Source organism: Brassica oleracea, chromosome C7 (assembly GCF_000695525.1).
Source record: "Brassica oleracea var. oleracea cultivar TO1000 chromosome C7, BOL, whole genome shotgun sequence".
Lineage (NCBI taxonomy): Eukaryota > Viridiplantae > Streptophyta > Magnoliopsida > Brassicales > Brassicaceae > Brassica > Brassica oleracea.
Genome location: NC_027754.1, coordinates 24817143 through 24836837, shown reverse-complemented (window position 1 = coordinate 24836837; position 19695 = coordinate 24817143). Strand labels below are relative to the sequence as shown.

Here is a 19695-nt window from a genome sequence, read left to right as displayed (position 1 = left end):
CCATGCACCAGCCCACATAGGAATAAGAAGATCCCCATTATCACCGAACTGCCTTATTTGGAGTCTCTTGCATTCAAACTCCAACAGCTCTTTTTCTACCAAGGCAAGGACGAGATAAGCATCTATCAAGCATTCAAGAAGGTCCCAAGAAAGCTCTCTTATCCCCTTAAACCATCCAGGTTCAAGAAAGATCAGATTCTTTACTTGGAGCCAAAATCCCACAAAAGGCTCCAACGGCTAGTTTTCGATTTCTTTCTTAGTTTTGATTTGTTTCCTTTTCTATTTGTTTTAGAACGTTAGGACCTTTGTCTCTGAGCATTATATAAGCTCCTAGACGTCCATTGTAAAGATCACCCTTAATCACCAAGTTAATAAAAAGTTATTCAGTTTTTATCAAAGATTGTTCTTTGTATAAAATATCGGTCTTTAGGATTCAAAGAGAGATTCTTTGTTGTTCTATTGATTTCGTGAGTCTAGTTTGTTTGTGCAAATCAAACAAGCTCAGTACACAGATTGATAGAGTCAATCAATTCGATCCATCCTTCATCAGATTGAGAGATTCAATCAAAACCTCCTCCGCTAATCCACTTCAATCCATCTTTTGATCAAGCTGAGAGTGATACACATCCAGCAGCTTGATTCCGCCATATCTATCATTTTTCTTTGTTTATTTATCTTAGTTTATTCTTCATAGCATTCGTATCTCATTCATCTTTTATTTGTTTCAGATTTTACAATCGATTTCAGACCATATCGACCAACCGGTCTCATCTTTGGTTGATCCGATTTGAACCTCCAACAACCATTTGGGCGACCCAGCTTCTAGCCTGCAACACTAGCAAATAAACTGAACCTTCTTTCTCTCCCTTATGACAACGATGAACTAGTTTAGTTGTATTATCGGTTCATCATACTCCGTATTAATTACGATTCGAAATTTTCCACGTCTCATGTCATAAGTCTAAAACCGGAGATTCCGTACGCGTCTTCCCTTTTATAATCTTTCAGACTAAAGCAAAACAACAAACCGTTTTTATATAAATTTCTGACTAACAAAATTGAGAAAGATGATAATACATTTTCTATTACAAGAGCATATTGCTTGGGTGTCTTGTTTTGTTTTTATGAGTCGCCCTATCATGCTCAAGTTTCAAGAGAGACCAGAAATAGCAAATGTCCAAACTTCTATATAAAAATATAGGAAAACACTAAAAATAGACCTTTAAACAAAACACATGATATCATCAAGATATTCTCTGAGCAACGGTTGATGTGTTGTCATTTTTTCATCTCCAGAAGGAAGCTCGGGAGATGGGAAGAAATATATGGTGGTTGTTCCTGAACAACGAGATAAGACACATCAAATCTTTTACACGGTACGAAGTTAAAGATGAAGAAACTGCATTGATCTTCCCAAAAGATCCTCCATGGTTCAAGCTATGGATGGTTCCTGTGATGATGCTTTTTATTTTCTTTATCGTTGTTGTTATATTAATTTGTCGACGTTGTCAAAATTGTCGCCGTGGCGAAAATTCTCCCAGCATCCATCCTATCTCCCAGAACACCTAATTTGTTTAGATTTCTTCTTTCTGTCATATGTAAATTGTCCATGGTGCAATATAAATTCTACAGTTTCACCATAAATTTCTGAGCAAATTGATCTAATGAAAAATATAAAAGCAGTATTCAAAAAAATAAGACTGAACGATGCGGAAAGAGAACAGTAAAAATGGAATAAATAACAAAAATGTAACCGGAAAAGAATTAATTTCATTTAAATTTGAGCAGTGCAGAAGAAATAGTAATAAAACATTCTTACATTATATCCATATCTCAAATACATACAACAAACAAATATGACCAATTAAGAATTGCAAAGGGAAATTAGACCAAATAGCTACAAAATAACATGTAATTAAGAATCTAACAAAAAAAAATTAATATTTATAAAATATATATTATATTACCCCTTCATTAACCGGTTGACAAAAACAAATAAATTTTTTCTATCACCAGTCACCATCATTAATTCTTTCATTACGACTATCGTTTCATCTGTTTCAACCACACTTCTTCACTAACTATTTCTCTTTACCAACCATCTCTATAATCGTTTGTTGCCAGCAAAAATTTATAATTAGATGATAGCGATCAAACCGGTAGAGGTAAAGGTTGAAATGAATCATGTGGATATGTTTATTGATTAACTATACGATGATTCAAACACATAATAGTGAAGATGAGAGTAAAAATTGAAGAAGATGAACAGTGATGCTTATGCAGCATACTACACTATTTAGTTTGTTACTATTTTATTTTAATAATACTTCATATTATATACTATTTGCATATTTGGATTAGAGTTTATAGTTTTTTTTAGGGTTTAGTGATTAGTGTTTTGAATTTAGTTTTGGAAGATTTGGGTTGACGTTGGGGTAAAAACATTTCAAAATCGGAACAGTATGTACTACACTATTTCGTTTGTTACTATTTTATTTTAATAATACTTCATATTATATACTATTTGCATATTTTGATATTTGGGTTTGGGTATATATTTCCTTTTAGGGTTTAGTGACTAGTGTTTTTGGTTTGTGTTGATGTTAAGGTAAGCATTGCCTCTTTCTCTTCAATCATAGACATTTCAAAATTTGAACAAATACTATACTATTTTGTTTATAATGTATTATGTGCATATTTTGATATTTGGGTTTGGGTATATATTTCCTTTTAGGGTTTAGTGACTAGTGTTTTTGGTTTGTGTTGATGTTAAGGTAAGCATTGCCTCTTTCTCTTCAATCATAGACATTTCAAAATTTGAACAAATACTATACTATTTTGTTTATAATGTATTATGTGCATATTTTGATATTTGGACTAGGGTTTATAGTTTCTTTTAGGGTTTAGTTTTCGAAGATTTGGATTGACGTTGGGGTAAGAACGTTTCAAAATCAGAACAATATGTACTATACTATTTCGTTTGTTACTATTCTATTTTAATAATATTTTATACTATATACTATTTGCATGTTTTGATATTTGGATTAGGGTATATTTCCTTTTAGAGTTTGGTGACTAGGGTTTTTGGTTTAGTTATGGAAGGTTTGTGTTGATATTAAGGTAAACATTACATATTTCCCTTCAATCATAGACATTTCACAATTTGAACAAATACTATACTATTTTGTTTATTACCATTAGCATGTTCCATTCTAATTACTTTTTTATCACAACCGAAGTTCTTTTATAATTATTATCATTCTTCAGACATTTCAACATTATTTATTTACCGGTTACTTACATAGACGGAGGATACAACCGGAAGAAAAGAGAACAAATGCTATGGAATCTAATTATGTCAAATCAAATGCTATATTCTTAATTTTGTCTCAAAAATTGACTATTACACCAATAAGCCCAATTGCAAATACCCCATTTATTGTTTTTTAAACAAACTTGTTAGGAGATTACGCCAAGTTCTCTCCAGCAGAACAATTATCAAAAGGCTCGAACTCAGATGGAGCATAGAAACAACGAATACTCATCACCACCTTATACGAGGCGTAGACTCACCAACCATGATGACAAGCAAGGGGAGGGGAACATCGAAGAACGTAAGCGTAACTCCCCAGTCTTACAATGGAGAGCCAAATCACTGGTACTAGTCCAGGAAGTAACGCCTTCTAGTTCTCCTTTCCAACCTCGTAGACGTTCAGTTGGACGTAACTTAGAATCTGGGGACTTCCCACCAGCTATTGAATTACCCTCCAGAGAGGGGTGATGGAAAAGATTAGAGAAGCTACTCTTCAATATATAAGTTGCCCTGATCCTATGGAGAGTGCAGCAAGAAAGCAACGTGTACTTCAGAGCGAGATGAATGGAGATGTAGAAGAAGCAGCCACGCGCATCTTACAAGCTTCAGCCTCAGCTGCACTGGCGAGAACAGAGACATTACAACTATCAGAGCTTCCCATCCATAGAAACTAGGAGGATTTACCAGCTGAAACCTCAACTATGCCAACAAGAAAGCATGGACGCCCTCCAAAGCCTAAAGGGATAAGAACCACTGTCAGAGCTAGCCCGGAAACGTACTCCGGTATGGGATCAAAAAAGAGAAACATAGTTCGACTCCAAGCTTCTCCAGGGACATCATCACATGCTGGCACAAGACAAACTACTCAACAAGCTGCATCATCTGCGTCGGCTATAACACCGCCGATAGTGCTAATCCCAGCAAGCTCGAGGAAGAATACGGATTTTCCTCGGCAAACTCCCATTCTTCCTTAGCAATATTGAGTTGGAACTGTCATGGGTTGGGGAACCCCATGACAGTCCAACATATTAGGGAGCTCCGACGACAAGCTTCCCTAGATATAATCTTCCTCATGGAGACTAAGAATCCAGATTCCTACGTGCTTAAAGAACTTGATTTTATGGATGCGGATCATCATTTCCTAGTTCCCCCGGAGAGGCCTAGCAGTGGAGGACTCACCCTCTTTTGGAAACAAGATATAGATCTGCATGTTCTATCTTCCTCTAAGAATGTAATTGATACCATGATTACCCATAAGGGAGCTACTGTTTTTGCAACCTTTGTATATGGGGAACCGGAAGTGCCTAATAGAAGTGTTATTTGGGATTCTCTTATCGATCTTTCACTGCATAGAAATGAGACATGGTTATTAACTGGTGATTTCAATGAAATCGTGGATAACAGTGAAAAATCAGGAGGTCCGGAAAGAGCAGAAGGAACTTTTGGAGCCTTCCAGGATATGCTTGCTCGATGCGATTTATTTGACCTCAAGCACTCCGAAACAGTTTATCTTGGAGAGGCAAACGACAAAGTCACATGGTCTACTGCAGGCTAGACAGAACAGTGGTTAATCCGGCTTGGTCTAATAGATTCCCGATAGGGGGATGTCAATACCTTAACTTCGAAAGCTCGGACCATAAACCGCTGATCACAGTCTTCGACTCAGCAAAACGCCATAAAAGGCGCCTCTTTCGCTATGACCGTCGAATTCGGGACAATGCTGACGTGAAGAAACTTATTTCCGAGGTCTGGAACGGTAATACTGAAGCTCCCGTGAAAACCCGCCTCGCTATGTGTAGAAGAGTCATCTCAGCTTGGACTCGAGAACAGCATGTTAACAGTAAGGAGGAGATCAGTAAGCTAAAACAATGTCTGGAAGTGGCAATGACTGGTCCACAAGGTGATGAAAGCCTTATTACAGCTCTCAACTCCAAGCTAAGGATCGCGTACAAGGCTGAAGAGGACTTCTGGCGACAACGAAGCATGATTTTGTGGCTATCCTTAGGAGACAAAAACTTCGGCTACTTCCATGCGATAGCTAAAGGGCGACGAGCTCGCATCCGCTTGACAGTAATAGAATCTACTCATCAGACATAACAAGCGAGACTAATACAGCCACAAGAGACATTGTCGCATCTGCCATTGAACCCAGGATCACTACCTCACTCAACGAAAAAGATCGTCTTGATACCCGATGCAGCTGAGATTAAAAATGCCTTGTTCCTCATCCATCCGGATAAAGCACCAGGCCCGGATGGCTTCTCGGCAAGCTTTTTCCACTCCAACCGGAGCATCGTCGGACCGATTCTGATCTTGGAAATCCATAATTTCTTCAGAACTAGTTATATGCCGCCTGCATCAAACACTATACATGTTCGGCTTATACCAAAAGTGACAGGAGCTAAACTGGTTTCGGAATATCGGCCGATTGCCTTGTTAAAATGTACTCTACAAGGTTATCACGAAGATCCTCTCACTCCGACTCTAGCCTATACTCCAAGACATCATCTCGGAAACCCAATCTGCCTTTGTACCCGGGAGAGCTATTTCCGACAACATCCTCATTACTCATGAGATCCTCCATACACTCAAGATGTCTGAAGCAGAAATCCATTGTTCTATGGTGGTTAAGACGGACATGAGAAAAGCTTATGATAGGTTGGAATGGCATTTTATTGAAGCTGTCATGGAACGATTCGGTTTCGTGAGCTCCTTTGTCAACCTGATTATGCAGTGTGTGAGCTCAGTCTCATATTCTTTCCTTGTTAACGATACAACACATGGCAGAGTACTCCCCTCGCGAGGAATACGACAAGGAGATCCTTTATCGCCTTACATCTTCATATTATGTGGAGAAGTGTTATCCGGCCTGTGTAGACGAGCTCAACGCAATGGCCATTTGTCAGGACTGAGAGTGGCAACACCGGCTCCGCGGATAAACCATCTATTGTTTGCCGACGATACCATGTTTTTCTTGGACACGGACAACAGGAGCTGTTCCTCACTGATGTAGATACTACACCAGTACAAGACATCCTCTGGCCAGCTTATCAACACCTCCAAATCTTCGATTTCCTTCTCACCAAAGACCCTGCAGGTAATACGGGAACGTGTTAAATCACACCTCGGGATTGCACAGGAAGGAGGAGTAAGTAAATATCTAGGACTCCCGGAACATTTCGGTCGACGAAAAAAAGATCTCTTCACAAGCATTGTGGACCAGATCAAACTGAAGGCTGCTGGCTGGGAATCAAGCCAACTCTCTAGTGCTGGCAAGCTAGTTATGTTGAAAGCGGTGCTGACTGCTAAACCATCCTTTGCGATGTCATGCTTCCAACTACCGGTGAGCTTGTGTAGTCGGATTCAGTCAGCCCTTGCGAGATTTTGGTGGGATGCTTCTCCGGATAAAAAGAAAATGTGTTGGGTAGCTTGGGACAAAATCACGGCACCTAAAGCTTTGGGAGGTTTAGGAGTAAGAGACATTCAAGCTTTTAATACGGCTCTCCTTGCGAAGCAGGCCTGGAGGATAGTATCGAAACCAGAATGCTTATTATCAAGAGTGTTACGTGGAAAATATTGCAGTAAAAAGCCTTTCCTCCAAGTTGATGCACCGAAAGCCGCTTCCCATGGCTGGAGAAGCATTTTGGTGGGAAGAGACCTACTGATAACAAACCTGAGCAATGCCATTGGAGATGGAGAAAGCACAAGAGTGTGGAAAGATCCATGGTTGAGTTTGGAACTTCCGTCGAGACCAGTCGGCCCAATGCAGGAGATACACCAAGACCTCTTCGTCGCAGACCTCCTTTGTAGAGGAACGAGGGAATGGAACATACCTATGATACAGAGTATCCTACCCCAGCATGTACCGGAAATTCTGCGCATAAAGCCAAGTATCACAGGAGCGGAGGACTCCTATGTGTGGTTAGCATCCAGTTCAGGTGTTTATTCAGCTAAGTCTGGATATTATGTGGCAACAACAATGGAGATAATCGATTCCACAGCTAATCAGAACTACTACAAGGCGATATGGAGATGCAAGACTTCACCAAAACTTCACCTCTTCCTATGGAAAATAGCCCAGGGAGCTCTGGCTCTAGGAGAGAACCTAGCAAAGCGAGGACTTGTGTCCAACGTAACTTGTCGGCATTGTGGAGAACTCAAAACCGCTGAACATATCTTCCTACATTGCCATTTTACTAGACAGATATGGAGCTTACAGATTTGGTCATCTAGTTTCAGCCCAGCGGATTGTGCCTCATTTAGTGAAGCCTTCCTAGGGTCTTCATCGTTGACACTGCTACCACCGTGGGGTCTGACAGGGAATATCTTCCCATGGGTTGTATGGAGAATTTGGACAGCAAGGAACTATTTAATCTTCGAAAACAAGGCCTGGACGCCATTGGAGATTCTTACCAAGGCTGTAAGTAATGCAAAAGAATGGCATCTTGCTCAGATATCTACCACACAGCCTCGCTCATTGATGTCGCTTAGCTCGAACCCACCCTTACAAACCACAAGCCTGTTATGTTTTACTGATGCAGCGTGGCATGCTACATCCTCTAGAGCGGGATGTGGGTGGATCTTCATCACCCAACAGGACGAGCAGCTCCACAAGGGTACTGCTACATTTGATAATACCTCGTCTGCACTAGTAGCTGAAGCGTTAGCTATTAGATCGGCTCTGCTCAACGCCCTCGAAGCCGGCTTTACAAGAATCTGCATCAAGTCAGATTGTCAAGCACTTGTTGTTGTCATCAACTCGAAGAATCACCCGAAGGATCTCTACGGAATCTCACGGGACATCGAGCATCTATCCCTCGCCTTTGAATGTATTTTTTTTTCTTATGTTTCCAGAAACTTGAACTCTTTGGCTGATTCACTTGCTAAATCAGCTCTGTACTTGGCTACCACCAACTATTCTTAGTTGGGCTGTGGATCTTTAATATATGTTGTGTTGTGTTCAAAAAGAAAAAAGAAAACTTGTTAGGCTGTTAAATCCGTAAGGAGGACTTACAAGATTTTAAACTAAAGCATCTAGATGAACTCATATTCTTTCAGATTTTAATATGGCTTTCTAAATAAACAAGATTTGCATATATTTTTTAAGATTTAATTAGCTTTTAAAAATTGTATGTTAAACAATATCAAATTTGTATTCAATAATATATAATTGCAAAAAATATTAAAATCATTGGTTAGATTATACACGAGTATTGTTGTTGGATTTGAAATCTATGTACATTCATCAATCCAATAAAATCATCTTAAAATGAGTGTTTGATATTTCTACTCTCGTTATAGCAGATTCCATTATATAAGATAATTTTTATTATGAGAAAAGTGTTGTCCACCTCTAATCCACCACGTATACAGCCGACCATTTTAGTGGATCTTGGAGATTTATATGTCATTTCTGTCATTTGATAATAATAACCTAACGATTTGTTATGTGCCTAAACAGAAAATTTGAGAATCTAGAAAAAATAGCTTTGTGTTGCATTGCATTTGATTGTCGTAGCATATTTGATTTATGAAAGCAATGTGGCCTAATGATCAAGGTTTAAAAATTTTTATACCGGGTTTGAGTTTCAATTTCCAAATAATACATTTTTTTGCAGATTTTGAATGCAGAGCTTATAGGACAATCCAAAGTAATACTTGCAGAGTCGTTCGTTGTTCGGTTTATGTGGTGTGGAAATAATCTGTCCATAAAAGATGTAATACATGCAAAACATCGTGCATGGAAGCATTGTTCGAAATTGTTCATCGGTATTGCATATATCGCAAATAGTTGATTAATCGTCTTATGTAATAGATTAAAAATTATATGATGATGTACTTGACATTTGACCTGTGTTAAAAAAAACATATTTGATTTATGATATTTCAATTGTCCGGCAGTGTTACAATATTTTGAATTCGGCTTATAGGGGTGGGCGTTCGGGTATGCGTTTGGGTTCGGGTCGGATATTTTGGATTTTCGGGTATTTCGATATAGAGGTGTAGAATCTGTTCGGGTATTTCTGTACTTCGGGTCGGGCTCGGATATTTTTAGTTCGGGTTTGGTTATTTCGGATCGGGTTCGGGTATTTAGATTTTCAAAAAACAAAATTAAATTTTCATTTCTAAAATTTCTTGTATTTAAAAATATAACTTTCACTTAACTAATTTTTTTTTATTTTTAATAGATTGAATGGTTAATAGATTTGAATATAACATTTTGAAACTAAAAAGACATTAATTTGGTTATTGTTTTTAAATTTTGGATGTAACTTTTTGTTAATTTTTGAAATAAAAAATTTGACATGCATTTTAAGTGAGTAGCAAATAATTTTCTTCGTAATTGTATGTATATCATATCAGCTTAAAATATGTGTAGTATCAATATAAATATTTTATATAAAATGAGAGATGTAAACTAGAAATATAAGGTTAATTATACATATGTTCGGTAATTTTCAGATATCCATTCGGGTTCGGATATCCAATCTCTGCTAATTCAATATCCGTTCGGATATTCTGCTACTTCGGTTCGGATTTCAGTTCGGGTTTTTCGGATCGGGTTCGTGTGCCACTTCGGATATCGGGTAAAGTGTCCACCCCTATCGGCTTATATGCAGCACGATTCAACCATATCTCGTAATAAAGTATTATTGCTTATTTCTAAGCATATAGTGTGTTTATAGTGGTTGTTAGTGTCTAAAGTGGGTGTATAGTCAGATGTTGAAAATTTTGTATTAGAATGAGTTGCGTATACGTCCAAAAAATACCGGCAAACACATGGAGAGATGTCCACCATATGTTTGTTTGATATCTGACTATGAATCCCATTCGGCCACACTAACTTTTGATCTTTATATATACATATGCCTTTGTCAATGCGAATTAGACTTCAGTATAAGTTCGTACTGAACAAGATAAGGAGAAAACGAGAATGAAAGTGGACACAGACAGTGTTTTAGTGCCCTTGAGTGTGTTCATAGCAGTAGGATATCATGTCTTCCTCTGGAACACCTTCAAGCACAATCCTTCCCGTACTTCTCTTGGCATCGATTCCTCCAAACGCAAATCTTGGTTCCGTGACATCAAAGAGGTTATCTCTTGTTTACCGAGTTTTTATGTTAACAAAACCGTTTGTATTATACTATTTACGTTTCAAAAAATCAAAGTTTTATACTGGTAAAAAAATATCAAAGTCCTACGCCTACATTTTTTTCTGTACATTTACAAAAGACAGTTAAAATATTATAACTTGTTAAAGATAAGGCAAAAATGATTGCATTTTTACATATAAAACAATCTTGATCTCATCAAGTTTAACTCAGTTTTTAGACGAGTAACTCGTTTTCTCCAACTTTCTTTATTAGGTAGGTTTATTTCGTGATAGCTTCAGTAGTTTCTCCCTCTCGCATTCCTCGTAGTCTTATTGTTAAGACATTATTTGTTTAAATATTTTTTCTCAACTTATTGATCATATAACGAAGATGCAGGGTGACGATAAAACAGGGATGTTGGCAGTGCAAAGCTTGAGGAACAAAAAAATGGTTACAATTCTCACTGCTTCAGTCTCCATTCTTATTTTGCTTTCTCTAGCTGCCGTTACTAACAACGCGTTCAAAGGGAGCCACCTCTTCACAACTGCGGACGACATTGTTTTTGGCTCCAAAAACCCTACAATCTTCGTCCTGAAGTATGCATCTACCTCTGTGCTTCTTGCAGTGAGCTTTTTCTTCAGCTCACTTGCCGTGAGTTACTTGATGGATGCCAATTTTCTCATAAACGCGATTGCTAAAAAGCATGAAGGAGACTGCGATTATGAGTTGACGGGGACTGGATCGTTTAGGGAGTATACAAGATTAGTGTTGGAGAGAGGGTTTTTTATGGCTATGATTGGGAATAGAGTTATGTGCGTTTCTGTACCGCTATTGCTATGGATGTTTGGGCCGTTACCAGTGTTTGTGTCTTCACTAGGCCTTGTTTGGGTATTGTACCAGATTGATTTTCCGGCAGTCGCCACAATTTCCGTTTGTAAATGATAAATTGGAAAAAAATCGTACTGGTTGATTATTGTTTACATTCAAAATAACAATGGATGGAAACAACAAAGAGTTTAAAACCATTCATACGATGTTCGTTTGTGCATTTGTACCCTGAGTTAGAATGTTGACTAGTTCAAAAGAACTTTTACACCCTTTCTTAATGTATGTTAAATTTATTCAATCCATATAAACACATTTGTACAATAGCTATATCATTGTTTGAATAGGGATAAAAAGTTTTTAACTACTTTAAGAAGATTAGCTTTGTTGTATTTTCTGTTATGAACAAACACAAATCAAACTTGAAAAAATCAAATAACTCAAAAGTAAAAAAAAAACGATTGAAGCAAACACCCTTTATAAATACATACTTATCTTAGAAAAGGGTCGACGAGCTATTTCTCCACGAGAAGTATCGTATAGCACCAAATGTCTCCCAAACCATGACTCCGTGCTATTTATCCCAGAATAAAAAATTTGAAATATATTTCCCCATGAAGGTAAAGTTCCATTCTTATTTCCACGAGAACATAAAGATCAAAATCAAAACTCCCATGGAATTCAATTGATATTGGTTTACTGTTTTTAAACAAACCATTAAACGTTTTAACCCAGTGACTAACCGGTTTAAGACCTGATTACAATCCAAAACATAAAACAAAAACCCAAAGCCCCAAAATTTGTAACCTGACCCGAAAAAATTTCCACCAAAGTTCTCTCATTCCCAAAGACCTAAAACGAAAAAAAATCCCAAATTAAAAAACCTAGAAAATTGGAATCAGGAAATATCAAAGGAGTAAATAAATGTCGATGGTCCTACGCTGTTTTAGTTCTGTTCCAATTTAGTTTTCGTCCAGATTGAAATCATCAACTCTATGTCTTTCTCCATGTGTGACTGGAAAATTCTTGCTTATTCTTAAGATTATTTTCTTGTTATTGTTGTGATTCGTTGTTCTTCTGCTGCTGATGTGTGTTTTGAAAGATCCATGCGTTGAGATTGAAGATTTGAGTCAGGTTTTAGTTCTGGTTCACATTCATGTTTGGTCTGGCTTTATTTGATCGTGGTTTAGTTTTATCCGGTTTATATCTGAGATTGGAGATTTCACATTGGTTTTACAGAACCGTGGCAAAACAAAGATTCATGGGAAAATAGGTTTAGAACTTTTTGTTCGGGGATAAATAGCACGAAGTTATAGTTTAGCAGACATTTGGTGCTATACAATATTTCCAGTGGGGAAATAGATCGTTGATCCCTTAGAAAACATAATTTTCCTAATCCTAAAAAGCATACTGTACCGCGTGGGTCTTCAACCAACAAATGATTGAATTTTACTAGTGCACAGAGATTTAAGACACCTTCAAATGTAACAAACTTCATGTTGGCGAATAACTCTACAAAACTCTCTATCCTATCTATCTTCGGGGGGGGGGGACCTCTTTTGCTTCTTAGCATCGGCTAACATGGAGAAATTTAAATCAATGCTTGAACTTCTCCGTTGTAACAGGCTTAGTCAACATGTCAGCTACATTTTCTAACGTATGCACCTTCTCCAATAAGACATCTCCATGAGCTGCCAACTCCCTTACTTTGTGAAACCTTATAGCAATGTGCTTCGTCCTTGCATGATACACTTGACTCTTAGCCAAACACAATGCACTTTGAATATCACAGTGTAACTGAACACCTCTTTGATCAATACCCAACTCGGATACAAGTCTTTGCTACTTCCTTAGCTATTTCTCCAAGTTCCATATATTCAGCTTCCGTGGTTGACATTGTTACAATAAGTTGTTGTACCAATCAGTAGATTTGGAGAGAAGATCTAAGAGTCCTTCAGAGTTTTATATTAGAACTCAATTAATTTCTTAACCTTGTTCTATGCATTTTATTCAGACTATTGTTATATTCTGATTTCCTATGTCTGAGTAGTTATCTTTGTTAGATTTAGGGTTAATTAGGGTTATGAAAGATTAGCCAAAACTAGAAATTTTGATATTCATATTGGTCAGAAATTTCCGAAGGCAATAAACTGGAAAGAAAAAGGTAAGAAATTTTTGACAGTTTTCCGATGACAACGAGAGGAAGAGGACGACATGATGAGCAAGACGGCGGCTTAGAGTTAGCTAGGTTTAATTAGTTTTCTTTTTGTTGGCTGTTTTTTTTTTTTGTATTTTCTGTGTATATGTAATTATATGTTTATGTATTTGTGTATTTATATATGTATATATTTATTTATGTGTATATAAATAAATACTGAAACCAGTTTATAAACTTAATTAATTTATGTAGTTAACCAATATTCTATTGATACACCAATTTCAACATGTATAATAAAAATGTATTTATTAATAATATCCAATTGCTGTTTTAAAAAAATATTTTTTTTATTTCCTGACGGATTTATTCCGTTGAAAATTTCTGTCGATTTATTATGGTTGGAACAGTTATAAAATTTTAAAAGTTTCTCACCGTAAAAAACATTTTGACCACATGGAGCTGACTACCAATTCCGTCAGAAATCCGTTGGAAATGGCAATTTGAAACTACTAAAATAAACGGTTTATGAAAGTTTTGAATGTAAGTGACTAAAAGAATTTTTGTCAAAACATAAGATAATATGTAGTTTAATATTTTATTTTTTAAGGAGTAAATATATTCGATAATATTTTTGATTGATGAATTACAATATGAAACAAATAAAATAAACTGTTCTTAATAATATGTGTTTTACATAAGTGGTCTACTCTTACCAACCATTCTCTTAAAATAAAACTTATATAAATTCGTATAGAATCAAAAAAAGAAGTAACTCAGTAGAAAAAAGAACCGAAATTAACTAATATTTAAATTTGTGTAGAGATTCGTGTAACTTATTATAAATTTAGATGATTTTTATAGTTTTTACTAATAGAAAGAATTATATAATAAATTTCATATTAATTTCCTTGTTATGTTAGAAGTTTTATATTAATTTATACTTTATTTTGATACATCTTATATTTGTATGTTCTTTTATGATAATTTTCAAAGAGTTAACATATGTATAAAGTTAATTCTTGTTTTAGGAGCTACATAATGTTGATATTTGTTTTATTTTGAAGGCAATACTTTTTGGCAATACTAATAAGTTAAAATATTCAATTAAATGGCGATTTGATATATTTTATTGATGTTTTAAGATTTTCACGAAGATTTTCAATATTATGTAGTTTTTTAAACATTTAAAATACTATGTGATTAAATTATTATAGTATTTTTTAAAATGTTTATTTTAAACAATCGTTTGTTAATTTTTCAAAAATTGTATATTTGTTACACTGATTCCTTTTAAATGGGTTTGTTAGTTGACTTAATTATGTATGGACTTTTAAAATAATTTGTGATCTAAATCATTTTAGTATATATTAAAAAGAAAATAGTATTCTGTTTAAAAACAAATATTATCAACTTTATATTAATTTTCCAAAAATAGTATGTATATAATGTTGGCTATTTTTAGTGATATTTTTTCTTAGTTTACCTTATTGTTGAGATTTTATTTTATTTTCAAAAAGGTATTTTAGCAAATCTTATATTTTAAATATTTTATTAAATTTTGATTTGGTATATTTTATTAATATTTTAAATTCTTCACAAAGGTTTTCAATGTTTTGTAGTTTCATCTTTTAAAATCTAATGTCATTTAGATTATTATAGCCTTTATTCTTAAATTGTTTTGTGGGGTATCCTTTAAACAATCATTTGTTTTTTAATTTTCAAAATAGTATATATATATATATATATATATATATATGTTATTTTTATTTTTAAATGATTTTTTTGTTAGTTTAGTTTATTTTCATGGAACTTTAAAATTATCTTGATTAAATTCTTATAGCATATTTTTTTTAAAAAAAAAATCTTACTCTTAAAAAGAAAAGAAATTATTTAACTTTACGTTAATTTTTCAAAATAGTATATATATCATGTTGATTATTTAATGATTTTTATTTGATTAATTTCTTTTTTTGTAGGAATTTCTATTTTTGTTTTTTAAAAGTATTTTTGAAACTTTTGAAATTTTAAAAAGAGTAAACTAAAAATGTTGAGAAATTGTTTGAAATACTATAAGTTGACTACTATTTTTAAAACACATTCGTTTAAAATACTATAACATTTTAATGAGGTGGGGTTGGGTTTATAAACTTTTATAAGTCTTTTGTAAATTATTCTTAAACATTATATATAATTTAGGAGAGTTAGTTTTTTTTTTCATCACAGATTGAAGTTATTTATGGAAACGAGTATATTTAAAGGTAAATTCAAAGACTCGTTTCAAAATATATGATGATACAAAAAAAATTCAGGATTAGAGTTGAGAGCCGACTTGTGTGTCTTTATCTCACTTAAAGGTAAATTCAAAGAGTCGTTTCAAGTATATTTAAAGGTAAATTTAAATATATATTATATGTGAACATTTTAATGGTTTATATCCTTAATTTTTAATGTTAAAAATTATATAAAAAGAGTTGACAAAAAAAAGATTATATAAAAAGCAAACAATATTGTTTTTGTTGGAATCATATGTCAACTCTCAACGAATTAGGATTAGAGTTGAGAGCCGACTTGTGTGTCTTTATCTCATCACGAAACGTGCCAAAATTGTATTCCACTCGTACCAAATTTCTAAAATAGTATTTTATTCATACACTGTACTTTCGTTAACTGCAACTTGCTTGCTCCGCACATTTATCGTTTCAATTTGGCCACCCACTCTCACTCTTTCAACAACACTTTCTCACCTCTTCCTTCTCACGCAACTTCCTCTACAAAACTCTTTTAAGACATCTCTGTACACACTCGTTTCTTTTAGTTATCTCTCTGCTGTCTAGTAAGGTCTTTAGTTCTGCTAACTATGGCGCTTGAAGCTCTAAATTCACCGAGGATAGCTTCTCCAGTTCCGACTCTGTTCGAGGAGCACTGGACCAAAGGTAAGCGGTCCAAAAGATCCAGATCTGATCATCCTCACCGTCTCACTGAGGAAGAGTACCTCGCTTTCTGCCTCATGCTTCTTGCTCGCGACGGCGATCGCCATCACGTGGAGGAGGAAAAGACTGTTTACAAGTGCGGCGTTTGTGACAAGGTGTTTCTTTCTTACCAAGCTCTCGGTGGTCACAAGGCGAGTCACCGGAATTTTTCCAGCGGTGGAGATGTTAAGCCGACGACACCGGCCGCCGTGAAGTCTCACGTTTGCTCGATATGTCATAAATCATTCACCACCGGTCAAGCTCTTGGCGGCCACAAGCGGTGCCACTATGATGGAAGTAGTAACGTTGTTTCTAATTCTGAAGGTGTGGGGTCTACTAGCCACGTCAGCGGCAATAGCAGCCGTGGATTCGACCTTAACATTACGCCCATAAATGAATTATCGCCGGACGATGAAGTGATGAGCCCGTTGCCGTCGAAGAAGCTCCGCCTCAAGTAAGGCCTCAAGTAAGGCCTATTGGATTCTTATGTATATACCAAATTTCCAGCTTCACAGATTCAATTTTTTCTTATAATATAGTTTTTGTTGATTCTTTTACCCAAACATATATACGTGCAAGTTGTAAGGGCCTGCCACTTTTCATATAAACTTAAAACTTGTAATTGGAAGGTTAAAGACCGAATATTTCTGTGTTATTATTTATAACTAGGATAAGACCCGCGCCTTGCGCGGGATTAAGTTATTATTTTTATTATATTTTGGAGAATGAAACAATAGTTTGGCTTCATTTGGATTACGGGTGTTCAACCCGGATATCGGGTTAGTTTCGGTTCGGTTCGGTTTTTTTCGGTATTTGGTTAGTAAAATATAACTACTATTCTAAATCAATATTTACTTTGACTTTAGTCTTTCACATACTTTTGAAAGATTTCAACTGGACGACTAAATTGATCAGCCAATCTTGTTGCTTTAAATCATTAGTGTTTATATATATATATTATTTAGTTTGAATATTTATTAAATAAAAATTCATATGCGTTATATTTTATGATCATTTGTAACTTATTATAACAAAAAAATAATCTATTGATCACAAAATTTTCAGAGTGGGAATATTCAAATTTCTAATAATATATAGACATTTTGAAAAATTCAAATATAACATATAAGAAAAAATATAAATGTTTTTATTATATATTTAATGTGATTTTTTAATATCTTTCAATAATATAAAATTAAAAAAAAGAACTAAGACACAAAAATTGTTATCAAATATTTATTATTCATAATAATTAATTTTCATATATACGTTAATCATATTAGGTAATTTCGTAACTTCTAATTAAGGAAAGTGCAAAAAAAATTTTGGTAGATTATTTATCAATTAGATAGTTAGTTTAATAAAAAATATAATGTAAGTCAAGATGGACCAACCTATTTTTCTAAGAATAGTATATTTTATATAGTCATTTATTAAATGAGAATTTATAATCATACAGTTCTATGATCATTCATATCATTTTATAACTGAATATTTAAATAATCGATAACAAAAATTTCAATGTGAAATCTTTAATAAGTTTATAATTTATAAATGTTTTTGAAAATTCATTGAAAGTTTTAATATTAAAATATTTATGTAATCTTATGGTATATAGTATAATCTATATATATATATATAAATATATATGTTTTATTATTAAATGATATTTTTTACTCATATGGTTTTAAAATAATGTGTATCTTCTTATAATATTAAATAAAAGTTCATATTAATACAATTTTATGATCATTTGTAACTTATTATGACAAAAAAAATAATCTATTGATCACAAAATTTTCAGAGTAGGAATATTCAAATTTCTAATAATATATAGACATTTTGAAAAATTCAAATATAACATATAAGAAAAAATATAAATGTTTTTATTATATATTTAATGTGATTTTTAAATATATTTTAATAATATAAAATTAAAAAAAGAACTAAGATACAAAAATTGTTATCAAATATTTATTATTCATAATAATTAATTTTCATATATACGTTAATCATATTAGGTAATTTCGTAGCTTCATTAATTGTCATATATATATTAGTCATTTATGGTAATTCCGTAGGTTTTATTTAAGGAAAGAAAATATCATATCATATCATTATATCATATAGTTTGGCCAACTTATGTATCTAACAACATATAAAAATCGAATGTGGACCTACTTATTTTTCAATTGAATGTAATTGACTATCTAATTGAGTGCCACCTATGCATTGGGGCCTCTTTTAATTAATACAAAATTGAGGTTACATCTTTTCAAATGTTCCTCAATTAATATATAAGGGATACGAGGTTCCTTATATAAGTATTACAAGAAGAGATAAATAGAAATAGTACAAATCCTAATCTTACTAGATTTAGGATAACTACTAAATACATAAATGGAAAGATTACATCTACTAGGAAAAGGAAAAGGGTTTCCTTTTCTCTAAGCTTGTGGCCGCCTCTCTCTCTCCTCTAGGACATGCGGCTGCTCTCTCTCTTCTCTCTAGGGTTTCGGTTATCTCTCTTGGTATGGGCCGGTTTATGGATCGGGCCAGTTATACACATTCATTACTTGATTTATAACACTCTCTCTTGGATGTCATAACCATACATGATTCGTAATACGCTTCACGTTGCCTCATTAAAACCTTATCAGGAAAACCCAGTGGGACAAAACCATGATGAAGGAAAAAGAGTACAACACGCACTACTCTCCCTGATGTGAACCTCAGTGGAAGTTCTTTAGTCTACGCATCTGATGCGTGAACTGTCCTGAACAAGCAGGTGGAGAATTTGGCCAGTTTCATTACTAAGCCGTAACTAGACCACTTCGACCTCTTAGGTCGTTTCTCATGTCCTTTGACATGGAGTGTCCCGGTAAAGCATGTGTGCTAAACAATGTGAACCACATTGTCCTCGGAGATCACTGTTGGGTCTTTGCAAATCGTGTTTGCATGTGTCCATGGTCTAGACGTGATCGTATACTGTCAACTGCTCTTTACTTTGGTCGGAAAAACTAAGTAATTATGGACAATATACTAAACATGGTTATCATGAACCTATGTCTCGGTGTATCTTCTATACACGGATGTATATCAATGGCTTTATGATTTTATCATACTATGGCTTATTGGCCAGAGTATACTCATGGACCCATACATATGGTCATCGATCTTTCTTGCCTTAGGCAATACCATATATATATCTATCTCGGACATTGCAGTCCTTTATCCATCTCTTGATGGCGTCCTATGACCTATCTTTCCATTGGACCATACCACGCACTGGTATATATATATTAGGTCATGGATCTCGATTGTACATTCTTATGA

The 19695-nt window shown here is 34.5% G+C and overlaps 3 protein-coding genes across 4 annotated transcripts; all 3 read left to right on the top strand.

Annotated features, from left to right (window-relative positions):
- Positions 1-953: 953 nt before the first annotated feature.
- On the top strand, positions 954-1603 carry LOC106305501. The gene is made up of 2 exons (XM_013741870.1): positions 954-978; positions 1297-1603. Exon 2 carries the CDS (start codon positions 1312-1314, stop codon positions 1567-1569), a length of 258 nt encoding a protein of 85 aa, XP_013597324.1. The 5' UTR covers positions 954-978; positions 1297-1311; the 3' UTR covers positions 1570-1603.
- Positions 1604-10206: 8603 nt separating this feature from the next.
- LOC106304375 lies at positions 10207-11494 on the top strand. Of its 2 annotated transcripts, none has more exons than XM_013740781.1 (2): positions 10207-10406; positions 10798-11494. In XM_013740781.1, exons 1-2 carry the CDS (start codon positions 10248-10250, stop codon positions 11347-11349), a joined length of 711 nt encoding a protein of 236 aa, XP_013596235.1. In that variant the 5' UTR covers positions 10207-10247; the 3' UTR covers positions 11350-11494. The 2 variants fall into 2 exon arrangements, with proteins under 2 accessions (XP_013596235.1, XP_013596236.1); XM_013740782.1 differs by having other exon boundaries at positions 10804-11489.
- A 4586-nt stretch (positions 11495-16080) lies between these two features.
- Positions 16081-16908, top strand: LOC106304020 (zinc finger protein AZF3). The gene has a single exon (XM_013740396.1). The coding sequence runs from the start codon at positions 16248-16250 to the stop codon at positions 16815-16817; it is 570 nt and encodes a 189-aa protein (XP_013595850.1). The 5' UTR covers positions 16081-16247; the 3' UTR covers positions 16818-16908.
- The last annotated feature ends 2787 nt before the right edge of the window (positions 16909-19695 follow it).